At 45.3% G+C, this 25,851-nt stretch overlaps 1 protein-coding gene across 1 annotated transcript in view; it reads left to right on the top strand.

Annotated features, from left to right (window-relative positions):
• Positions 1-25,851, top strand: part of CMTM8 (CKLF like MARVEL transmembrane domain containing 8) — a 106,164-nt gene that overhangs the window by 78,409 nt on the left and 1,904 nt on the right. The window contains exon 2 of the mRNA XM_057706720.1: positions 22,378-22,551. Within this exon, the coding sequence (XP_057562703.1) occupies positions 22,378-22,551 (174 nt within the window). The remainder of the gene's footprint in view (positions 1-22,377; positions 22,552-25,851) is intronic.

Raw genomic sequence — 25,851 nt, 5'->3', positions numbered from 1 at the left:
TACAGTGATTTTCACAATGTTGATTCTTCCACTCCAAGAACATGGTATGTCCCTCCATCTGTTTGTGTTGTCTTTGATTTCTTTCATTAGTGTCTTATAGTTTTCTGAGTACAGGTCTTTTACCTACTTAGGCAGGTTTATTCCTAGGTATTTGATTCATTTTGTTGCAATGGTGAATGGGATTGTTTCCTTAATTTCTCTTTCTGATCTTTCATTGTTAGTGTATAGAAATGCAAGAGATTTCTGTGTGTTAATTTTGTATCCTGCAACTTTACCAAATTCATTGATTAGCTCAAGTAGTTTTCTGGTGGCATCTTTAGGATTTTCTATGTATAGTGTCATGTCATCTGCGAACAGTGAGAATTCTACTTCTTCTTTTCCAGTTTGGATTCCTTTGATTTCTTTTTCTTCTCTGATTGCTGTGGCAAGGACTTCCAAAACTATGTTGAATAGTAGTGGCAAGAGTGGACATCCTTGTCTTGTTCCTGATCTTAGAGGGAATGCTTCCAGTTTTGCACCATTGAGAATGATGTTTGCTGTGGGTTTGTCATATATGGCCTTTATTATGTTGAGGTAGGTTCCCTCTCTGCCCACCTTCTGGAGAGTTTTTATCATAAATGGGTGTTGAATTTTGTCAAAAGCTTTTTCTGCATCTATTGAGATGATCATGTGGTTTTTATCCTTCAATTTGTTAATGTGGTGTATCACATTGATTGATTTGCGTATATTGAAGAATCCTTGCATTCCAGGGGTAAACCCCACTGGATCATGGTGTATGATCCTTTGAATGTGTTGTTGGATTCTGCTGGCTAGTATTTTGTTGAGGATTTTTGCATCTAAATTCATCAGTGATATTGGTCTGTAGTTTTCTTTTTTTGTAGTATCTTTGTCTGGTTTTGGTATCAGGGTGATGGTGGTCTCATAGAATGAGTTTGGGAGTGTTCCTTCCTCTGCAATGTTTTAGAAGAGCTTGAGAAGGATGGGTGTTAGCTCTTCTCTAAATGTTTGATAAAATTCACCTGTGACTCCATCTGGTCCTGGACTTTTGTTTCTTGGGAGATTTTAAATCACAGTTTCAAATTCATTACTTGTGATTGGTCTGTTCATATTTTCTATGTCTTCCTGATTCAGTCTTGGAAGGTTATACCCTTCTAAGAATCTGTCCATTTCATCCAGGTTGTCCATTTTATTGGCATATAGTTGCTTGTAGTAGTCTCTTATGGTGCTTTTTATTTCTGCAGTATCCATTGTAACTTCTCCTGTTTCCTTTCTAATTTTATTGATTTGAGTCCTCTCCCTCTTTTTCTTGATGAGTCTTGCTAGAGGTTTATCGATTTTATCTTCTCAAAGAACCAGCTTTTAGTTTTATTGATTTTTGCTATTGTTTTCTTTGTTTCTATGTCATTTATTTCTGCTCTGATCTTTATGATTTCTCTCCTTGGACTAACTTTGGGTTTTGTTTGCTCTTCTTTCTCTAGTTTCTTTAGGTGTAAGGTTAGATTGTTTATTTGGGATTTTTCTTGTTTCTTGAGGTAGCATTGTATTGCTATACACTTCCCTCTTAGAACTGCCTTTGCTGCATCCCATAGGTTTTGGATTGTTGTGTTTTCATTGTCATTTGTCTCTAGGTATTTTTGGATTTCCTCTTTGATTTCTTCAGTGATCTCTTGGTTATTTAGTAGCGTATTGTGTAGCCTCCATGTTTGTTTGTGTTTTTTACAGTTTTTTTCCTGTAATTGATTTCTAATCTCATAGTGTTGTGGTCAGAAAAGATGCTTGATACGATTTCAATTTTCTTGAATTTACCAAGGCTTGATTTATGACCCAAAATGTGATCTACCCTGGAGAATGTTCCATGTGCAGTTGAGAAGAAAGTGTAATCTGCTGTTTTTGGATGTAATGTCCTATAGATATCTATTAAATCAAGCTGATTTATTGTGTCATTTAAAGCTTGTGTTTCCTTATTAATTCTCTGTCTGCATGATCTGTCCATTGGTGTAAGTGGGGTGTTTAAGTCCCCCACTATGATTATGTTACCATCGATTTCCTCTTTCATAGTTGTTAGCATTTGCCTTATGTATTGAGGTGCTCCTATATTGGGTGCATATATATTTATAATTATTATCTCTTCTTCTTGGATTGATCCCTCGATCTTTATGTAGTGTCCTTTCTTGTCTCTTGTAACTTTTTATTTTAAAGTCTATTTTATCTGATATGAGGATTGCTACTCCAGCTTTCTTTTGGTTTCCATTTGCATGGAATATCTTTCTCCATCCCCTCACTTTCTGTGTGTATGTGTCCCTAGGTCTGAAGTAAGTCTCTTGTAGACAGCATATATATGGGTCTTGTTTTTGTATCCATTCAGCCAGTCTGTGTCTTTTGGTTGGTGCATTTAGTCTATTTACATTCAAGGTAATTATCGATATGTATGTTCCTATTACCATTTTCTTAATTGTTTTGCTTTTGTTTTTGTAGGTCCTTTTCTTATGTTTCCCGCTTAGAGAAGTTCCTTTAGCATTTGTTGTAAGGCAGGTTTGGTGGTGCTGAATTCTCTTAGCTGTTGCTTGTCTGTAAAGCTTTTGATTTCTCCGTCAAATCTGAATGAGATCCTTGCTGGGTAGAGTATTTTTGGTTGTAGTTTCTTCCCTTTCATCACTTTAAATATATCATGCCACACCCTTCTGGCTTGCAGAGTTTCTGCTGAGAAATCAGCTGTTACCCTTATGGGAGTTCCCTTCTATGTTGTTTGTTGTTATTCCCTTGTTGCTTTTAATAACACTTCTCTGTCTTTAATTTTTGTCAGTTTGACTACTGTATGTCTTGCCGTGTTTCTCCTTGCGTTTATCCTGCCTGGGACTCTCTGTACTTCCTGGACTTGGGTAGCTATTTCCTTTCCCATTGTTAGGGAAGTTTTCAACTAGAATCTCTTCCAGTATTTTCCTTGGGTCCTTTCTCTCTCACTTCTCCTTCTGGGACCCCTATAATGCAAATGTTGGTGCCTTTAATGTTGTCCCAGAGGTCTCTTAGGCTGTCTTCACTTCTTTTCATTCTTTTTTTCTTTATTCTTTTCCACATCAGTGATTATCACCATTCTGTCTTCAAGCTCACTTATTTGCCCTTCTGCCTCAGTTAATTTGCTATTGGTTCCTTCTAGTGTATTTTTCATTTCAGTTATTGTGTTGCATATCTCTGTTTGTTTGTTCTTTAATTCTTCTAGGTCTTTGGTAAACTTTTCTTGCACCTTTTTGATCTTTGCATCCAGTCTTTTTTCAAAGTCCTGGATCATCTTCACCATCATTATTCTGAATTCTTTTTCTGTAAGGGTGCCTATCTCCTCTTCATGTAGTTGTTTTTCTTGGATTTTATCTTGTCCCTTCATCTGGTACAAAGTCTTTTGCCTTTTCATTTTCTGTGTCTTTTTGTGTCTGTGGTTTTCAGTTCAAGATGAAATACTGCTGATACTGCTTGATTCTGCTGTCTGCCCTCTTGTGGAGGAAGCTATCTAGGAGGCTCATGGGTGCTTTCTGATGGGAGGGACTGATGGTGGGTTGGGCTGGGTGGGCGGAGCTCAGTAAAACTTTAATCTGATTTGGTGGGCAGAGCTCAGCGACACTTTAATCTGCTTGTCTGTCAATGGGTGGGGCTATGTTTCCACCTTGTTGGGTGTTTGGCCTGAGGCTACTCAGCACTGGAGCTTATGGGCTCTTTGGTGGGGCTAATGGCAGACTCTGGGAGGGATCATGCCAATGAGCACTTCCCAGAACCCCTGTCGCCAGTGCCCCTGTCTCCTCAGTGAGCCACAGCTGCCCCCCACCTCTGCAGGCAAGCCTCCAACACCAGCAGGTAGGTCTGGTTCAGTCTCCTATGGGGTCACTGCTCCTTCCCCCTAGGCCCTGGCGAGCACACTTTTTTGTGTGCCCTCCAAGAGTGGAGTCTCCATTTCCCCCAGTCCTGTGGACGTCCTGCAATCAAATGCTGCTGGTTTTGAAAGTCTGATTCTCTGGGGATTCTTCCTCCCATTGCTGGACCCCCAGGTTAGGAAGCCTGACGTGGGGCTCAGAACCCTCACTTTAGTGGGTGGACTTCTGCGGTATAACTGTTCTCCAGTTTGTGAATCACCCACCCAGCATTTATGGGATTTGATTTTAATGCGATTGCACCTCTCCTACCGTCTCATTGCGGCTTCTCCTCTGTCTCTGGATGTGCGGTGTTTTTTTTTTGGTGAGTTCCAGTGTCTTTCTGTTGATGATTGTTCAGCAGTTAGTTGTAATTCTGGTGCTCTTGCAAGAGGGAGTGAGCGCACGTCCTCCTACTCTGCCATCTTGATTCCTCCCTTAATTGTTTTTTTGAAAAGATCAACAAAATTGATAAATCCTTAGCTAGGCTAACTAAGAAAAGAGGAAAAAAAGACTGAAACAAAATCAGAAACGAAAGAGGAAACACTACAACTGATGCCACAGAAATAAAAATGCTCACAAGAGACTACTGCAGACAATTATACATTAATAAATTGGGCAATTCAGAAGAAATTGATAAATTTCTAGAAATATATAACCTTCTAAGCCTGAATCATGAAGAAATTAAAAACTTGAACAGACCTATAACTCAGAAAGAGATTAAATGAGTAATCAGAAACCTCCCCAAAAAGAAGAGCTGAAGACAAGATGACTTCACTGGAAAATTCTACCAAACATTTAAAGGAGAATTAACACCAGGCTTTCTCAAACTCTTACCAGAAATTGAAGAGGAGGAAACACTTCCAGACTTATTCTGTGAGGTGACCATTACCCTGATACCAAAATGAGACAAAGATACTGTAAGAAAAGTACAGAACAATATCCCTAGTGAATATAGATGCAAAAATCCTCAACAAAATACTAGCAAACCCAATTCAGCAACACATCAAAAAGGTTATACATCATGACCAGATGGAATTTATTACTGGAAAGCAAGGATGGTTCACCATATGAAGGTTAATATATAGCACACCACATTAACACAATGAAGGACAAAAGCTACATGATCATTTCAAAAGCATTTGACAAAATTCTACAGCCTTTCAAGACAAAAGTGCTCAACAAACTAGGAACAAATTCAACATAAATAAGCCTATATATGAAAGCCCATAGTTAACAATGCACTCAGTGGTGAAACACTGAAAGTTTTCTGTCTGAGATGAGGTACAAGGCAAGGATATCCACTCTTACCACTTCTATTCAACATAGTACTGGCAGTTCCTAACCAAATTAACTAGGCAAGAAAAAGAAATAAAAGTCATGCAGGTAGGAAATGAAGTAGAATTCTCTGTCTTCACAGATGATATGATCTTGTATGTAGAAAACCCTAAATATCCCACCAAACAAAGCCCCTGTTAGACCAGATAAATGAATTTAACAAAGTTGCAGGATACAAAATCCACGCACAAAAATTAGTTGCATTTCTATACACTGACAGTGAACAATCCAAAAAGGAAATCAGGAAACAGTACCATTTACAATAGCATCAAAAAGCATAAAATACTTTAGAAAAAACTTAATCAAGGAGGCAAAGACTTGTACAGTGAAAACTACAAAGCACTCTGAAAGAAATTGAAGACACAAATAAATGGAAAGACTTCTGTGTTTGTGGATTGGAAGACTTAGTATTGTTAAAATGTCCATACTACACAGAGCAGCCTACAAATTCAGTGCAATCCTATCAAGATTCCAATGGCATTTTTTGCAAAAGCAGGGAACATTTTTGAAATTCATATAGAATTTCAAAGGATCATGAACATCCAAAAAATCTTAAGAAAAGTAAAGCTAGAGGCTTCATACTTCCTGATTGCAAAACTTATGTATAAAGCTGCAGCATTCAAAACAGTATGGAAATCCCAAGGGAGCAGAACATCTTGTACTGATCACCAGTCTCAGGCAGCACTCCAAGCTCTTCTGCCAACACATCTTGGAATTGGAGTTACCAAGAAAAACACAACTGGATGGGACATCGCTTTACGTATGGTGGAGAAGAGACTTCCGTTTCAATAGTAGACATCAGTCTCTCCTCACTAGCTAGTCTCCCTGGTGGCCCACACAGGGCAGTTGGCTTTTGAGCACCATTCTTAAGCCACAGCAGAAAGACCCCAACCCTTCCCCTGTGGAGTCTGAAATACCGAAAGCTGGGGACGTGCCTGAGGGTCATTGTGTACATACTAAATCAGAACAAAGGAATACTCATCACGCTTGAAACAGGGAAAGATATTTCCACACAAGGTGACAAGCCCTGCACAGGCTCTCTGGGTTCTTTATCTCTTGGTAATGCAGTGTTGCAGTCCCGAAGCCCATTCTTATACAGCTGAGCGGGGGTCAAAAGACTGTTAGTTTGGGACTGCCTTTCCCAAAAGCAGATATACAGCCCAAGTGGAGCAGAAGAGAGAGCCCAGAAATAAACCCTCACGTCTATAGTCAGATGATCTTCAGTAAAGATCTGTTGAAGGCTATGCAATGGGGAAGGATAGTCTCTCAACAAATGGTATTGGGAAATTTGGATCTCCACATGCAAAAAAATGAAGTTGGACCCTTACCTTACATCATATACAAAAAGGAACTCAAAATGGACTGAAGACCTCAAGATAACACCTGAAGTATAAAACTCCTAGAAGAAAACATAGGGGAAAACCCTGGTGACTTTGTATTCAGCAGTATAACACCCAAAGCACGGACAATAGAAGCCAAAGTAGACAAATAGGACTACATCAAACTTAAAAACTTCTGCATGGCAAAGGAAACCATCTGCAGAATAAAAAGGTAACTGATAGAATGGGAGAAAATGTTTGCGTGTCAGATATCTGATAAGGGGTTAAAATCCAGAATATATAAAGAACTCCTACAACTTAACAACAAGAAATCCAATTTTAAGATGGGCAAAAGACTTGAATAGACATTTCTCCAAAAAAGATGTATAGATGGCCAACAACAAGTGTATGAAAAGATGCCCAGGATCACTGATCATTAGGGAAATGCAAATCAAAACCAAATGAGATGTCACCTCACACCTGTTTTGATGGCCACCATCAAAAAGACAAAATGACAAGTGTTGGCAAGAATGTGGAGAATCTGGAACCCATGTGCCCTGCTACTAGGAATGTAAAATGCTACAGCTGCTGTGGAATATATATATATACACACACACACACAGCTTCCTCAAAAAATTACAGATAGAATTAACATTTAGGTGCTGCATCTCTCCTCAGAGTGCCTGTCTGGTTCCTGAGTAAGAACATACCTCTGCCTCACTCTCTGCCAGCCCTGGGCAAGAACTCTGTCCTGCCAGGGCTTTTCTGTCTGCAGCGGAGGGGTCTGTCCAGCTGTTGCCGGGCTGTGCCTTCTGTACTGGTCCTTCTCTGGGAGAGCGGGGACCACGTGATGCCTTCCTGTAGATGCCGTGCTTCCTGCCTGGAGTGTGTTTATGCTTCTCTCCTGACAGGTGTAGACTGAGCTGGTATTTGGGGGTCGGTGCACTAGCTGGCAGGTGGTGGGACTCCCAGGAGGTGGCAGCTCCTCTCGGAAGCCAGCCGGCTTGCCTGCGGAAAAGGCTGCGTGAAAATGTGGAGGTCGGACTCACCTGAATACAGAGTTTGACATTCCTAAGCTTGTTTCTAGGGGCGAAGTGGTTATCTTTCTCCATTTCCACAGCTGTGACTTCACTGACCATGGCCATCGGACCCCTCTGAGCCTGGTCCGGCTGGTGCCATCAGGCAAAGACCAACTGGGTCAAACCTGTGTTGAAGGCTACCTGTTCCCAGGTGCTTCCTGGAATGACCATTGTGATGTATAACTTCCCCCAGTTTCCTGCTGTTTGAAACAAAAGAGCCTGATCGTCATGAACTGCGGCATCAAGAGTGGACACCACAATGGAATAAAGATTCCTAAGAAGCAAGCGTGTTGCCGGGGCCTTTCCAGCTCCGTGGAAGCAAGACCTGCCAGCTGGCTGATGGCTTGGAGCCCTGGGCTGCAGATGAAGCACAGCCTAATTTTCTGCACTTGGAGGCAGTTAGACACCCAGAGGCCGCGTGGACCCAGGGAAGGACAGACTGCAGAGAACTGCAGCCGGGACAGGGAGCTGTCGAGCCCGCCACCTCCAGCACGTCGATCTGGCTTCCTCGACATGAGGGTTCGGCTTTTCACACCACAGCTGTGGGGCGAACGCCTGGCGTCTTTGGTGGAGGAAAGCAGTTCATGATCCTACTTGCTTGGTTTTTATTTCAGTGCTTTTAAGATTGACATTAAAGAGCGGCCTTGTGACTTCTGATATTGTACTGTTTACGGTGTCTGAACTGCTCTGTCTCTTCTCTTCCTTCAGTTGGTGCCTGAAGGGCGGAGGTCAGAGGGGGAGCCCCTCCCCCCGGGGTCACGCAGGGGGCCTGCGATGCCGTGGAGTCAGCACGCAGGAAGGCTCGTTCACTTGAGATGCTTCCTTGACCTCAAACAGAGCTGGGTCCCTGTGGGCGGTGCAGGGAGGTTCTGTTGCAGAAAGGAGTCCTTGCACCCCGCTTTGTAGACCGTGGTTTTGGACCTGACCTTGCCCTGGAAATCATGATTCCCTGCACCACGCGGCTGTGTGGCAGAGTGAGACGAGTGATGTCGCTGGCAGTGCCGTGGACAGACAGCGATGCTGGTGCGAAGCAAGACGGTTATCGTGGTGATGGGATGGAGGCGCCCCCCATGGAGAAGAGGAAGGTGCTGCTTTGTAATGACTCTCGCCGCCCACCCCCTGCCCCAGTTCCTTCCTCCTCCTCCTTCCTACGGCTTCTTCCCTGGAAGCCTTTCATCTCTTTTCTGTTCCTTAAAAGGTATCCCTTTTCCTTCCCCCCCCGTTGCCTTTTGTACCCAGCGCGTCACGAAAGTGGAAGGAAACCAGCATTCAAAGAACTTTGCTGAAAGGAGCAGGCGGTGCTGGGAGCCAGGCCAGCGCGTGACCACAAAGAACTTCCTCAGCTGCAGGGACTGAGGTGGCCTTTGGGTGTCATGGAATCCAGTCCCTTCCCCCGAGTGTTGCTACCCCACAGTCTGTTCTCTCTTCTCGAAGACTCTAAGCTATTTGACCAGGACTGGCAGCTGCTTTGCTTGTTGGTGACCCAGGACCACGAATCCAGTATTGTTCACTGATCTATGGAGAATATTGAGACGATGTGTGTGCTTTGTGAGGTCTGAGAAGATCTTTGATCAGGTCTTCGGGATCCAAGATCCCTTGCAAGTCCCTGGTGCGTGGGGCTTGGGGGAAAGGAGGGAAGGAAGACGGGCCTCTTCAGAGCTGCTGGGGGCTTTCAGAACACATGCCTGGACCCCTCCCCCAGGGATGCCGATTCAGCACTGGGTGGCCGGAGAGTCTGCATTTCTTCTTCTTCTTTAATATTTATTTATTTATTTGTTTGACTGCACCAGGTCTTAGTTGCGGCATGTAGGATCTAGTTCCCTGACCAGGGATCGAACCCAGGCCCTGTGCATTGGGAGCATGGAGTCTTCGCCTTGGGACCACCAGGGAAGTCCCAGAGTCTGCATTTCTAACAAGCTCCTGGGGCGGGGGGTTGACTGTGTTGCTCTGGGGACCACACACTTGGAGAAGCGAGGCTCGAGGGCAGAGGTGGGCAGATGATAGCCCGTCAGCCAACCAGCCTGCCGCCTACTTCTGGAAATAGTGTTCATGGAACACAGTTATCCCCATGCTTTTGCATATTGTCTATGGCAGAATTGAATAGTTGTGACGGAGACCATATGGCCCAGAAAGCCCAAAATATTTACTGCGTGGCCCTTCACAGGAAGGGTGTGCCAGTGCCTCCTCTAGCATGTCCTTAGTGCCCTGAGCCCCATGGTTCTAACTACAGGAACAGACCCCACTTTATTTCACTGGCTAAATACTCCAGGATCTTTACTGCTGAGATGCCAGCTCTAAGTATTGCATCGTGTTTCCTGGAGGAGAAAAACATGAGACTAGTAATCACTGCTGTTTATCTAGCTCTTTGTAGATCATAAAACGCCCTCAGACCCTGCAGCCACCTAGATGGTGCCGTACCCATCTTATGGGGCACAGACTGAGGCTTAGAGGGGACAGAAGGTCAGTGGTGAGCCTAGGTCTTCGGTCCTTCCTCCCTACCACTCTGCCTCTTGGACACAAGCCCACGTTGGATGCACTTGGTGCGTCAGTCATCTATTACTCCGTAACAAATTATCCTCAAGCTTAATAGCAGTGTCTGTGGATCAGGAATTCAAGATCAACTTAGCTGGGCAGTTCTGGGTCAGGCATTTCCCTGAGGCTCAGTCAGGTGTCTTCTGGGGCTGCAGTCAGTTAAGGCTTGACTGAGCCTGGAGATCTACTTCCAAGGCGGTCACTCACCTGGCTGGCAGATGGGTGGGAGGCCTCTGTTCCTCTCTGTGTAGGTCTCCCCGCAAGACTGCTTGAGTGTCCTCACAACGTGGCTGCTAACTTCCCCAGAGCCTGGAAGACGTTGGATCCTTTTTATGACCTAACCTCCCAAATCACGTAGCATCATTTCTGCCACACTCCGTTCATCAGAAGCATTCGAGGGGAGCCTGTATGCAACAGGTGTGTCGAAGAGTTTGTAGATATATTTGAAAGCCAGCCCAGCATGCAGATTTCCATTGCCTGCTGGGGCTGTGGAGGTTCTGTGGATTCCCTCAGCACAGGCCTTTGGTTGATCATTGATGCTAGACTAAAGTCCCAAGCAAGAGCAAGGTTCTACCGGCACCACCTTGGCCTCAAGCTTTGTTGTGCTTTGCAGTATTTGAGGAGGGGTCGAGCAGGCCAGAGGGAGACACCCACCCTCTTGGCGCGTGTGAAAGTGGGAAGACTACCGTGAAGGAAGTGGTCTGAAGTCCCCCCGGGACTTTCAGATGTGCGTCTCCAGGTCCTGGCCCCCCGCCCCCATTAGAAAACTTCTTTCCTAACTCTGTCTGCCCCATTTCCCAGATTGGGAAGCAGAGGCCAAAGAGGCACAGTTCCTTGTTGACGAAAGGAGCAGGTATTAAGCGCACTTCAGTAAAACTTCATAGGGGCGCGTGGATTAAATTTGCACTTCCAAGTCTTTGCAGTCCTTATCGCAGCCGGCCAAGTGCATTTCTTGTCAGATCTGAAATGAGCTCTGGCAACATCTGGGTTTAATGGGTGGGTCACAGACCGAGTTAATTCTTCCACATCCTGCTACCTCTGTGGAATGTGCTTCAAGTGTAGGAACACATCCAGACAGATGCTAAACTCTGATCTCTTCCCACCGAACATGGACCGTGGCTCCTGAACCTGTCGTAGGCAGTGTTTGGTCACCCTCTAGTGGGTAAATGGAAAAGGTCGCCATGCCTACTGAATAGAAGCTCTACTGGTCTGGAAGGGACGTGGAGGTGACTCTAAAGAAAGCACTCAGCAGGTGTAGGGAGCAGTCATCTTGAGGATGACACAGTTCCTCGATGCATCAGGGAAAGGGTTCATGCTTTTTTCTTGTCATCTCCTCTGGCTCGATGTATTAATAATCTGGTTTATTTGAAACAATGCAGGAAACAAAAAGATAACAACTGTATGTGCACGTGTGTATATTTCCTGATGCAGAGAGTAAGTGTGGTGGTCAACAGGGTTGGCTAAATTTTTTCTGTAAAGAGCCAGATAGTAGATATTTTAGGCTTTGCAGCCAAAGGCCATGCGCTCTGCCATTGTAGCATGAAAACAGCCTTAGAGGACGCTTACACGGGTGAGCATTGGCCGTGCTTGTGGACCGCAGGCTGCAGGTGGCCATGGGCCACAGTTGTCAACCCCCATGAAAAAGAAGGAACCGGATGGGGTTCCATATTTTACACGAGGTGGTAAAATCCTCCAGGGCGGGGACTCGTGCCCTGCTCACCTTTGGACCCTGAGCACCCAGCACTGCATCTGGCTTGTAGCAGGTGCTCACTGCGTGGTTGCTGACCTGAGATGACTCTGATGTCAACCTCTGTAACATATCCACTTTTTTCCAGGATTTCTCAGTCTTCATCGTGTTAAAAGCAGCAACTCTCTGAATGAGATGTGGAAAGCGACAGAGCAAACAGGATTTGCTGCCATCCCTGTTTTCTTTCTATTTGTCTCTATTTTAAATGAACCAGGGTACCACGTGAGAGGCCAGCAGATGAAAGGCTTTGTAATGGTCAGCTCCAGCGCTGCCTGGCGGCCCGGTGTCAGTGGGCAGCTCTGGGGAATCTTGTTTTGCAGAATGTGGCATGGGTTTGCATCAAGGCATCTGGCTTATTTTACCAGAGCTTCTTTCTGCGCAGAGACTTGTGCTTGGGCGGGGTTGGCTGGTGGCGTCCTAGGTGCTGCTTGGAACCAGCACAGCGAGAAAACAGAGCAGGCGCCAGCCTCTTCAGCCTTGCACGTGGCTGGCCCCCAGGGCAGGTTTGGGGTCTGCCAAATGCTCGGTTTCTGCCATTGTTAATCACGATAGTAGTTGTCATTTGTAGAGCATCTTGTCTCGTGTGAATTCTGGAAGATACATGTTATCCCTGGGTACACATGAAGAAACTGAGGCACAGAGAAGTTCACTGATTTGGGGCATATTATTGATATTATGTTGCACAATAGTTAAAAATCTGGAGGAAGTTATGTAACACATGGTGCCTGTTTCTCCATTTGTAGAAAGGTCCTGATGAAAGTTGTTCAGAGGGCAGCTGTGTGGGTTAAATGAGGTGAGGCATGTGAAGCTCTTCCTCACTCTTTAGGACATATTGTGCTATTGCTATTACCTGGGGCCTGGGCGCATGGTAAGTGCTCAAAAAATATTGGTTACAGAGATTAAAGTTATTTGCCCAGTCAGACAGCTGGTAAGAATTCAAAGCCTGAATCTTTCTACCAGGCCAGATGGCCTTGGTGTCATACCATTTAACCAAATAGGGAGGGAGGACATGGTAACCGTGACATTGAGAGTGTCCAGACAGGCAGGGAGGACAAGGCTGAAGGGTCAAATGGCTCCCAGTTCACTTAGCCTGGCATCTTGTTGGACATCTTGCCCATAGGAGAGCCCTCAAGTTCAGTCCACATGAAAGGGAGCTGGACATAGGCAAGACTCCTTGGCTCCACAGGAGTGTAAAAATCTTGAACGACAGAGAAAAGGATGCTGAGAAAGGAGGAGGGGACAGACTCCTGAGAGTCATGGTCAACACCTGCTAATAATACTAGCATAATAGTAATCACTGACCCAGCACGCAGCTGGTTCCAAGCACTGCTGTGCCTGTATTAACTCTGTCTTCCAGCAACCCTATGGGGAAAGTTTCTGTCTCCCCATTTTACAGATAAGGAAACAGAGGCTCAGGTTGGTAGCTTGGCCAAGGGCAGGCTGAGTCTGGAGTACCTGGAGAAGCCAGCTCTGCTTCTCAGTCTGACATTACCATGAGTGCTAGAGGATGAGGATGAGAATGGGAGGGTGAGACCTTCCCAGCCAGAGAATGAGGAAGTGGAGAAGGGGAGAAAGACATCAAGACCTGATGCTACAGATTAAAATAACATCAGGCTAGACGTCTGGTTCTGCCCTGACCACTAACTAGCTCTAAGCTTGTTGATCCTGAACATCTCGTGAACTTCTCTTCCGGCATTCACATTTTTTGGCCCTCAAACCGCTATGGAATGAGTCTTGACTTGAGAAAAGGTGCTGTCTGGAGACTGATATCTGATGCCAACCCATGGGTCAGCCTCCTCTGGAACTGAACTTCCATCTGACCTTCTGTGTATTGAGTTGGAGCCTATGGAAGACTCACGTCACCAGATGGGGTATCTTTCTCAGAGTCTTGGCTTTCCCTCCATCACCCAAATGTTGCCTGGCTAACTCCCATTCACCTACGTCAATCTTAAACTGGCTCTGACCATCTAGTCGTGGTTGGGTCCTTGCACTTTACATTCTTGTATCAGCGTAGTTTCCTTTCCTGGGACTTAACCACAGTTCATAGTTGAATATCCATTGACAGACCTTCTCCAGAGGCAGAGACCATGTCTGTTTTCCCACATCATTGCACCACCAGTCCACACTCAGTGAGGTTTTTGAATGATTGAATGTTGTCACGTGCGTGTGGTATTAAACATGGCAGGAGGAGACAGGACCCGGCATGGTCATATTGTTTGGTTCTCTCCTTGCAGGACACATAAGAGTAAGTCTACAGTAGCCAGTTTCCAACTCCACTTTGTTGCAAGGAATTCATATGGTAAATGATCTAAAGCCCAATGAGGTATTTCGGAGGTGTGCTGAGCTCCCCGGGGCAAAGCCAGCAGGAAGCAGCCGCTGCGTTGCTCCCAGGGTAGCCTCGTTCATTGTCAGAAGTCACCTGTCTGTTTTCAAGGCTGAAGGACAGATGGCGCCCATGCCAGTTCCAGGCTAAAATCAGAAACCAATCAGCCAACCAGCCAACTCTAGAAGAAGCCCTGGCTCATGAGAGATGCTCGGGGTAGGGTACATTTGAATAAAGGAGACCCTTTAAACTCCTCTGAACAGCGGAACAGCTGTCACAAAGCTCAGAGGCTTCATAGGCAGGAGAGTCCTCACGGACAAACTCAGCGTGTCTTTCAGAGTGATTTTTAAAAATCGAAGGCACCTGTTTCCTTGGTCCATGGGACCCTAGAATAAGGAAGCTGTGTGGGGTGTGCGCAGGCAAAGCGTCCAGCAGGGCTGTTGGAATCAGCTCACTGACAGTCTCAAGAGGTCACGATGTTGAAGGCTTTCAGTTAAAGAAAAGTGTCTTCATAGAAGAGCACAGATATCTGGTACCATTCAGGAAGCAGGGTGGGCAAGCAGGCTCATTCCACAAGGCTGTTAATTGAAATATTCAGCCCATTGCATCATCCCTATTGCTTTCTTCCTCCTTGTTATCATTTGTTCAGGTCAATATTCAGTATTTGTTATCTCTGTGTAAATATTAGAGTCAAGTATTATAGTGAACGCTTAACTACAAACACTGCTGTAGTTTCTTTTGGTTTTTACTGACTTAAATAACATGAATTTAAAAAAAAAAAAAAGTGCTCACTTTTCTTTGTAGCTAATTCATCTCACATTTTTCCAATAGCCTTTCAGTAAAGTTTCGCACAGGCCAATCCCATCAGATAATGAGTTCTCATTTTTCTCTTGGATGCGTTTCTCCTGGGGATCTCCCTCACCTTGGAATTCCCCCTACCTTTCTGTTGGGCTGAATTTCTTGTTTCCTGGATCCTTTATCTTCCTCTTTCTTGGCTTCCTCCCTCACTTGGGGTGGAGCAAGTTCCCTAATCATCTTACTGGGTAAAGAAGAAGGTAAAGTGACGTAAGGCATGGCGGTGATGGCCTTCACTGTGCCTGTCTTTTGTTTTTAATATTTGTTTGTTTGTTTGTTTGGCTGTGCCGAGTCTTAGCTGTGGCACATGGAATCTTTTAGTTGCGGCATGCAGGATCTTCCCTGGTCAGGGATGGAACCGGGACCCTCTGCATTGGGAGGGTGGAGTCTTAACCACTGGACCACCAGGGAAGTCCCTGTCTTTTGAGCTACTTGGCTCCGATCGGAACTGGTTACCTTCTGTGCCTGGGGTGCCTGTCACGTCTGGATTTCCCCTCCTCCTGGGTTGTTACCTTTCTCCCACAGAGTTCTGTCGGTTTACTCCATAGTTCCTCTTTCAGAGTTTATGCCCTTGTTTTGCTGGGTCATATCCTTCAGTAGATTCCTGAGAAAGAATGTGTGGAAGGTAAGTTTTTATTTTTCAGATGTTGCATGTCTTGCATCTCTGCCTCTTGCTCTTCGTTGATTATTTTCCTGGGTAATTCCTGGGTTAGAAACCACTTTCTAATTTGAAAGTATTTGCCATTGTTTTCTAATATTCTGTCTGCTTCTGGAAAAGGTTAAAAGCCATTCTGGTTTCTGATCCTTGGTGGTTCTTTGGTTGTTTGAGGCATTTTCTCTTTGCACCTGAGGTTCTGAGATTTCACGCTGAACGTCGGTCAGGTCCGTTTTCATCCATCGTGCTGGGTCCTCAGGGGAGCCCCTTACAGGTAGACATTCATGCAGGCTTCCAAAAATGTGTCACGTTTGTTTCCTTTCCTGTTCATCTCACTCTGATGATAATTTCAGAAGGGTTTGGGGAAGGAACAAAGTTAGATTCGTGTGTTCATTTTGACATCTTTACCCAAAAGCCAAAAATACATGCTGAAGCTACAGGAATTGGTACTGACACAGCAGTCAACACAGATGAGTGGCATGAAGATTCCAGAAACTGACCCAAATTGTGAGAAGTTACCAGTAAGTGATAACAGATCACCTGACCATCTGGTAGAAAAAAATAAATAAAATTGGACTTTCTTCACACAAAAAACTATCAGAAAATACAGGAGAATATTTTTATAATCTCGTGCTGAGAAAGCCCTTCCTAAGCACATAGGAACAGAAGAAGGCTCAAAGAGCGACCAGTTAACTGTGTAAAAATTTTAAACTCCCGTATGACTAGAGACTTAATTTTAAAAAGCTGGATGGAAAAATTATTGCCACACGTGTAGTTGGTTACCATCCTGTTGTGTAAAGATTTCTATAGATCAGTACTATTTTTTTTTTATTTTTGGGGGAGTACACCAAGTTCAATCATCTGTTTTTATACACATATCCCCATATTCCCTCCCTTCCTTGACTCCCCCCCACCTCGAGTCCCCCCCACCCTCCCTGTCCCAGTCCTCTAAGGCATCTTCCATCCTCGAGTTGAACTCCCTTTGTTATACAACAACTTCCCACTGACTATCTATTTTACAGTTGGTAGTATATATATGTCTGTGCTACTCTCTCGCTTCGTCTGTTTCCCCTTCACCCCCCGCCCCTCCCATACCTCGAGTTCTCCAGTCCATTCTCTGTATCTGCGTCCTTGTTCTTGTCACTGAGTTCATCAGTACCATTTTTAGATTCCGTATGTGTGAGTTAGCATACAATATTTGTCCTTCTCTTTCTGACTTACTTGACTCTGTATGACAGACTGTAGTTCTATCTACCTCATTACATATAGCTCCATCTCATCCCTTTTTATAGCTGAGTAATATTCCATTGTGTATATATGCCACATCTTCTTTATCCATTCATTTGTTGATGGGCATTTCGGTTGCTTCCATGTCCTGGCTATTGTAAAGAGTGCTGCAATAAACATTATGGTACAAGTTTCTTTTGGGATTATGGTTTTCTTTGGGTATATGCCCAGTAGTGGGATTACTGGATCATATGGAAGTTCTATTTGCAGTTTTTTAAGGAACCTCCAAATTGTTTTCCATAGTGGCTGTACCAACTTACATTCCCACCAACAGTGCAGGAGAGTTCCCTTTTCTCCACACCCTCTCCAGCATTTGTGGTTTCCAGATTTTGTGATGATGGCCATTCTGATCGGTGTGAGGTGATACCTCATTGTGGCTTTGACTTGCATTTCTCTGATGATGAGTGATGTTGAGCATTTTTTCATGTGTTTGTTGGCCATCTGTATGTCTTCTTTGGAGAAATGTCTATTTAGGTCTTCTGCTCATTTGTGGATTGGGTTATTTGCTTTTTTGGTATTAAGCTTCTTGAGCTGTTTGTACATTTTGGAGGTTAATCCTTTGTCCGTTGTTTCATAGGCAATTATTTTTTCCCATTCTGAGGGTTGCCTTCTAGTCTTGTTTATGGTTTCTTTCATTGTGCAAAAGCTTTTAAGTTTCATGAGGTCCCATTTGTTTATTCTTGATTTTATTTCCATGATTCTAGGAGGTGGGTCCAAAAGGATCTTGCTTTGATGGATGTCATAGAGTGTTCTGCCTATGTTTTCCTCTAGGAGTTTTATAGTGTCTTTAATCCATTTTGAGTTTATTTTTGTGTATGGTGTTAGGAAGTGTTCTAATTTCGTTCTTTTACATGTTGCTGTCCAATTTTCCCAGCACCACTTATTGAAGAGGCTGTCTTTTTTCCATTGTATACTCGTGCCTCCTTTGTCAAAGATAAGGTGCCCATATGTGTTTGGGTTTACTTCTGAGTTCTCTATTCTATTCCATTGATCTTCCTTTCTGTTTTTGTGCCAGTACCATACTGTCTTGATCACTATGGCCTTGTAGTATAGTTTGAAGTCAGGAAGCCTGATTCCACCAACTCCATTTTTCCTTCTGAAGATTGCTTTGGCTATTCGGGGTCTTTTGCGTTTCCATACAAATCGTAAGATTTCGTGCTCTAGTTCTGTGAAAAATGCCATTGGTAATTTGATCGGGATTGCATTGAATCTGTAAATTGCTTTGGGTAGTACAGTCATTTTCACGAGTACCATTTTTTAAAGACATCAATAAATCGGAACTAGAAGTGGCTAATAAGCATTTGCAAAGATGCTCTTCCACCCTCACGATTGATCAGGAAAATGGAAACTAAAATAAACAACAAGGATACTGTACATCAGTGCTTCTTAGTGTGTGGTCCCTGAACCAACAGCATCACCTGGGAACTTAGAAATGCAGATTCTCAGATCCCTTCCAAGACCTACTACTAATCACAGACTCTGGGAGAGCCCATCCGCCTGTGGGTTAACGAGCCCTTCAGTTGATTCTGACTTTTGAGAACCATTTCTGTGCATCCGAGAGTGAACAAATGACGTTCAGTGTCATGGATGAAACTCAGTGTTGAGTGAGAGAAATCAAACATGGGAGTATGGACGATAGGATTCCATGTCTATGAAGTTCCAAACAAGGATGACGGAAACCAGGAGGAGGGAGGGAGTAACCAAGTGTGATGGAGCCTCCCTCCCCCGCCAGGCGCTGATCATGTTCTGTTTCTTGAAGTGGTTGCTGGTGACACAAGTTGGTCCAGTTTGTGAAAATTCATTGAGGTGTACACTTAGGATTCGTACACTTTTCTTTGTGCTGTACTTCAGTCAAGCAGTGAAGGGCAAAACATGAGATCTTTCTCTTTTTTTTTTAAGTCAGGTTTTTAATCATTTAAAATCTGGGCATTTAATGAGGTTGGAAGGGAAGAGCAGGCATACTCTGATGAGAGGACAAATTAGCACAAGGTTTTTGATGAGTAATTTGACAGTACCTTTAAAGTGTAAAACATTGTAGAAATTCCACTTCTGGGAGTCTATCCTGGAATTCAGGTTCGCAAAGGTATACATTATATAAGAATGTTCCCTGGGCATTTTTTTTGTACTAAACGTAGAGGAGACAGCATAAATTTTTCTCCATAGGGCACTGGTTACGTGAATTACGGAAAACCGGGCAGCTGTTAAAGTAGACATTGATCTGGAACGACATCCTCTGTGGCATGGCTGACTGAAGGCAGCAAGTTGTAGGCACCACGTACTGAGCGGTTCATATTTTTAAAGGAGAAAGAAAAGGATTTGCAGGCAGCAGTTATAAATGCAAGCAAAGAAGTTAGGAAGGGTGGATATAAAATTTTTGTATTGGTTTTTCTTGAGTATTTACAGCTGGTGGATGCGGGTTGTAACTTCTTTGTATATTTTATATATAGTTTATATAGTGCTGTGCTTATTTTTACCTACATTTATCACTTGCGAAAACTTTTTTGTCTTAGATTTACGGTTGGACAAAAAGTGTTGGCGAAAATTAATGCCTATTAGTGAAAAAGAAACAAACAGTATTTTTGTAGTCTAAGCAAATAAAGAGTAGTTTGTCTTAAACACACACACACACAAAGTAGCAGCTGAGTAACTTTTTTGTAGAGTGTTTTTCCTCAGTATTGGTTACAGTGAGAGACAAAAAGTTTACTTCTGGATATATTTCAGTTACCTAGGAAATTCACTTGGGTAGAGTAATTCTTTTCTTGACAGTTCTTTTCCTGTGTTTGCTGGTAAGATCTTGGGGCAAGGATTCCGGTTTTTTGAGAGAGAGCTCAGTTAGTGATATTATCCCTTGTGTAAACGATAACCACTGCTAACACATTAAACAGAACATCTCTGGACAGTGGACTCCACTTGCTTTAATAATGAAAAACATTTTCTCATTCAGAGCCAAGAGCTGTTAGCTGAGCCTGTTTAGCTGAACACAAGCTTATATTGGCAACTCTTAAACCCTTGCACACTCCTGGAGAGACAACTGCCCCACATGCACTGGCTCTTCCTGTGGTTATTTCCTGTGTGAATCAACAGAGGGCCTTTCTGACCCCTTCAGTTTGAATCAAGATGCCCTTGATGTTGTTTCAGACCCTGCGGTGCTGGATGACGTGTTACTGTCTTACTGATCCAACAGAATAGCACACCTGTGTGTGTAGATTATCTGTCAGTTGTGATAAATTCTGGACCAAAACCCCATGGGTGTTGAGGCTTGGCACTTTCTGGGAATTTAGCCTGTTCTGTGCTTGTTCGCTTCCAATAAATTCCATTGCCACAGATGTAAACACAAAAATACATCTCCATTAAATGTTTCTTTGTAATTTATATACGACATCAAGCAGATAAAAGAACATCAACTTTCAGCTCTAAGGAGGGGAAGCAGCAGATTTAGACTCTGTTGCCTGTGCCCCAACACAGACATCCAGACCCTTGCCAGGTAGCCAGGCTTCTCTCGAACAGTTTAAAAGGTCCCCTGGAAACCTGTCAGAGGGCTTAGTGATCTTCACAAGAAGTCGTCCTTCCTAAAGAGGGGCCTGAACCCTTCCCCCTGGACTGTGCACTTCTAACCCCGTCCCGAGGTCCCTGGCTCCCCTAGACTGGATAGGTTGTAAACTGAGCCCAGGTCAGCCTTTTAATCTGTTCCTTTCTCATCTTTCCAGCCGAGGAAGTGACACCCTAGTCCACTGGGGAGTCTTTCCAGAAACGGGGGGTACTTCCACTTTCTCCTGACCTAATCTATCAAATCTGTGACCGTCCCGTCTCCTTCTGCAGTTGGCCTTGAATCGCGCACGTCCCCACATTCACCATCATCTTGGCCTTGAACGCATCATCTTCTTCCACTTGGATTATTACGGCACTCTCGGAACTGTCTCCCCACTGCACCCCCCCACCGCACTCCACGTGCCTGTTCTCACCAGGCAGCCAGAGCCATCTTGCAGAAACTTAGTCTGATCTTATCTCTGTCTTGCTCAGAGCCCTCCCACAGCTCTTAGGATAAAGTACAGAATCCTTAGGCGTCCTGGGCCCACGCGATCTGACCCTCCCCAGGCCTTCTTACATCTTTCACCCATCTCCTGATGTCCTCCACTCTCCCACGGGTTCTAGAAGGCCCTCCCCCCGCAGCCCTCTGCCCGCGCCGTGCTCTCTGCCTGGAGCGGCGTCTCCTGCCCGTCTTACTAGCTCCCAGGGGGTCTTCAGGCTCCTCCTCAGCACAGCCCCCTCTGGCACTTGCTGTTCCTGCCCAAAAGGTCACAGCCCCCTGTTAGAGACCCTTGTCATGCCCTTTATTTCCTTCATGGCATTTTCACAACTGTAGCTATTCAGATGTTACCCCCCGTGAGACTCTTAAGTCGCACACGCGCAGGTCTGAGCGGGTTCTGCCCTGTTCTGTCCTCGGGGCCCGCGGAGCAGGAAGCCTGGCCTGTGGCAGGTGCTCAGGTGTCAACGCCGAATGACCAGCTTTGTGATCCGAGTCACGTTCATGTCCTGTCCCGCATCCCACGGAAAGAGCTGAGACAGGAAAGATATCGCTTGCCCCGAGTCACATAGCAGCCAGATCTGCTGCCAGAGCCCGTCCCAGACGCCCAATGCTGCCTCCAGGGAATAGGGTTTAGATGCCAACTTTCCTATGACCTAGGAATAAAGTCCTCCTGGGTCCTGGAAGGTGCTGGGATGGGAGACACGCACCTCGATGTGGCCTCCCTCCTTGAGGACCGGAGACGCCCACAGTGTAGATCAGCATCCTTCCTTCAGCCAGTGGTGGCGGTGCGGCTTCGGGCTGGTCTTGCTCTGCAGCAGCGGCCATGTCAGGTGACCGTTGCTGGAATAGATGCATGACTGGTATCTTGTTCCTTGACAAGTGTCGGGAGCAGATGCCAGCCACGGATGCGTGTTGTTTTGCCTCTCTTTGGTAGTGCTGACATTTAAAAAGCAAAGATTTTCATGTACAAACTTGAGTTTCTGTGTTCTCCGGGGGTGGGGGTGGGGGTGGGAGAAAGATGGAGAAAACCAGCCCACAGTTGGCCGGAGCTGGGCAGACATTGCCCCCTGAAACAAGGCGTGGGTTTCTTGTTTGCCATGGTCTCTGGCCGGCCTGTTCTGTTCATTCATTTTGCTTTCCTGACATTTGCAAGAATGTGAGCTTGGGGCGGGATCACGTTTGTTACCTGTACGGGTATACAAGGGTGGAAATTGTAATTGACACTTTGTATAATTTTTTTTGTTGTTGTCCCCACTTCCTCCTCCTTTATTTTCTCTTCCACCTCCCTTTTCTCTCCCACCGCCTCTCCTGTTTTACAGGTTCTGGGACTGCTGGTGTGGACACTTATTGCTGGAACTGAGTACTTCCGGGTCCCTGCGTTCGGCTGGGTCATGTTTGTAGCTGTGTTTTACTGGGTCCTCACTGTCTTCTTCCTCATCATCTACATAACGATGACCTACACCAGGATTCCCCAGGTGCCCTGGACCACGGTGGTAAGGAGCCCATGGGTGTTCTTCCTGTCCGTTGCCCATTAGCTAGGATGGAATGTAGTCCTTCTCCAATCAATTTGGGGTTGGCTCTCTGCCAGCAAAGCAGAGGGCAGAGCCAGAGAGTACCCAGCACAGGTGTTTTACACCTGAGTATGAAACGGCATGTTGGAGGGTCCAGGCATTCCTTTTAGGCAGAGCAGCAAACCAGTCCTCAGAAGACTGAATAAAGAGAAGCTCTGTTCTCTGTGTACACTCTTGTTTTATCCATTCCCAGTAAACAGTGTCACCTAAGAACAGGTGTGTCAGGGCACTGCCTCTGCAACTCTTCCATCCTTCAAACCCCTCCTGGAGCTGTGGCTTTAACCCTTTATGCACCAGGGTTCTTTGATGTTGAGAGGCAAAGAGTTACAGTGGAAAATAAAAGTCACAGACAGAGCAACTAGGTGTCCTCACATTTGGGAGCAGCAGTAGTCAAGAGGGACGGGATTCTTCTCCTGACTCCATGGTGGATGCAGGATTACAAAGGGAGATGCACAGGTTTGGGGGCGGGAGCGGGGTGGAATAGATCAGAAGATGTGCAGATTACAGAAGCTGTCTTGGTCTGCTTGGGCACCAAGACAGGATACCCTAGACGGGTAGCTTCCATGACAGAAATTTCTCGCAGTTCTAGAGGCTAGGAGTCCAAGAGAAGGTGTCAGTCTAGGTGGTTTCTGGTGAAAGCTCTGCTCCTGGCTTCCAGATGCCTGCTGATCTGGCCGTGTCCTCACATGGCAGAGAGAGAAAGAGAGGATGTGAGTTCCCTTTCGTCTCTTCTTAGACAGGTGCTAACCCTCTCCGGGGGACCCCACCCTCGTGACCTCCTCTGACCCTAATTACCTCAAAGGCCCTGTATCCAAATACTGTCACGTTGAGGGTCAGGGCTTCAGCGTATGAATCTGAGGAGACGCATTCAGTCCGTGATATTCTGCCCACCCCCCAAATCATGCCCATCTCACGTGCAAATAGGTTCGTTCCGTCTCAACATCACCCAGACTCATTCCAGCATCAACGAAAGTCTAGATCCAAAGTCTCCTTTAACTATCATCTATGTCAGATATGGATGGGGCTTGAGGTACAGTTCATCCCAAGGCAGAATTCCTCTCCAGCTATGAACCTGTGAAACCAGACAAGTTGAGTGCTTCCAAAACACAGCGGTGGAACAGGTACAGGGTAGACATTTCCATTTCCAAAGGGAGAAATAGAAAAGAGGGAAGGGGTGACAGGTCCCCAGCAAGCCTAAAAGTTACAAGGCAAATTCCATCTGATCTTAAGTCTCCAGAACGATGCTTTTTGGTTCAGTGCTCTGTCTTCCAGGTCCATTGGGGTAGCATTGTCACCCCGGTGTCTCTGCAGGGTGGCCCTGCCCCTGGGGCACAGGGTGGGGACATCCTGGCTCACAGAAACCCCACCCTTTGAAACTGAGGAGGAACCAGCCTGCCCACTGGGCCCTCCATGGGAGTGGCAGCCCTGGTGATCTCTGAATCGCCTTCGGGTGATTCATTCTTTTCGTGAAAGATAAAGCTGTTTCTCAGTCAAATAGTTCTGTGGTTCTGTCCCATAGAATCCAAGAAGTTCAACAGCCTCTTTCCTTGTGGCCCATTTGCATCCCCTTCAGTTCGCACTGGCAGTGTTTCTACTGATATCACTATAATCCCTTACCTATTCCTGGCTTCTGCTGAGATTGTCTGTTAGATCTGTGGTTTGTCCTTGTGATCTCTTTATCAGAAGGCTCCTCAGCTACACCCTGAGTGTTCTCTTCTGAAGGAGCTTTCTCATTTTTTGCAATATGGCTGAGCTGAGAATTTTCCAAACCTTCAAGTTCTGGTTCTTTTTTTTAACTTTGGCTGCACTGCATGGTATGTGGGATCTTAGTTCCCTGACCAGGGATCAAACCCATGCCCTCCGCATTGGAAGCGCAGAATCTTAACCACTGGACCAGCAGGGAAGTCCCAGTTCTGGTTCTTTTTTGCTTAGCGATTCCTTCTTCAATTCATCTCTCTCCTTTTGCATTTTCCTACAAGCTGTCGGGGAAACCAGGCCACTCCTTCAGCACTTTGCCTAAAAATCTCCTCAGCTAAATGTTCAGTGTCATTGCTTGAAGTTCTCCCTTCCACAAAACACTAGAACACCTTGCAGACAAGTTCTTTGCCACTTTATAACAAGGATCACCTTTCCTCCAGTTTCCAATAACGTATTCCTCGTTTCCATCTGAGACCTCACCAGGATCTCCTTAAACATCCGTTTTTCTAGCATGTGTCTCAAGACCCTCCAGCCTCAATTAGCCAGTGTCAAAGTCACTTCCGTAGTTTTAGCTATTTTGTGACAGTTCTGAAGGGACTCGAAGTCTTGGTCTCCTGACTGCTGGTTAAGGTTCTTTGCTGACCTCCAGCCTAGAGCATCTATTAGTCTGTCTCTCCTCCAAGCCTAAGCCTCTTTCATTGATTTGTTACGTTAAAAACTTAAAACATTGCCTTTAATGTTATGTTTTTTCCTCATTTAACACTGCTCCCTTCTGAAACTCACTGGTTTTAAAATGCTCTGATGTGCATTTTCAGAATTTATCATCATGAGGTGTGTCCCCATTTTATAGGTAAGGAAACTGAGATTTGGAGCCTCCTGACTTTGCGCAGATTCACACCCAGCTGGGCCCATGTCTCTCAGCTTCCATCCAGCAGTTTTCTCTGATATCATCCTATTCCAGATGCTCTTCTGCCTGAGTAGTAATTAGAACGCCAGCCAGCAGTCAGGAGACCCCTGCCTGTCAGGGTTGCACACTCACACGTGTGAAGAGGCCAGATGGTCACGCAAGTGGGTGTAAACTCAGAGTATTGAATCCTTGCCACCCAGACACACTGACTTAACCGCAGAATATTCTTCACAGAGAAATAAGCTGGAAATGTGCTCCCAGGATTGCTAGATCTTCTTTTGTTGTTGGTTTTTGTTTGTTTGTTTGTTTGTTTTTTCCCTTCCTAAGAGAATCCAGAAATCTGGATTTCTGTGTAAACTCCCCCAGTTTTCAGATGTTTACAGACAAATTTTGAAAACTTTATTTGCTGCTGGCAGATGCTAAAGGTCAGACGTGTCTGCCTTCTGGTTGAGATACTTTATTTACTGTTCCGACCAAGGCACCCCTTTGCAACTCCCAAGCGTTTGTGAGTCGAGGAAGCAGCATGCACCAGATACACCCCCGAGGAGCTGCCTTCTCATCGCCCTTGTCCCCTGTCCCCTCACGAGTCCAGATGGGCCCCTTGCCATAGCCGGGGT

The sequence above is a fragment of the Hippopotamus amphibius genome, chromosome 13 (genome assembly GCF_030028045.1).
Source record: "Hippopotamus amphibius kiboko isolate mHipAmp2 chromosome 13, mHipAmp2.hap2, whole genome shotgun sequence".
Taxonomy (NCBI): domain Eukaryota; kingdom Metazoa; phylum Chordata; class Mammalia; order Artiodactyla; family Hippopotamidae; genus Hippopotamus; species Hippopotamus amphibius.
The sequence above is the reverse complement of the archived record's forward strand: the minus strand, read 5'-3'. Positions and strand labels throughout refer to the sequence as shown.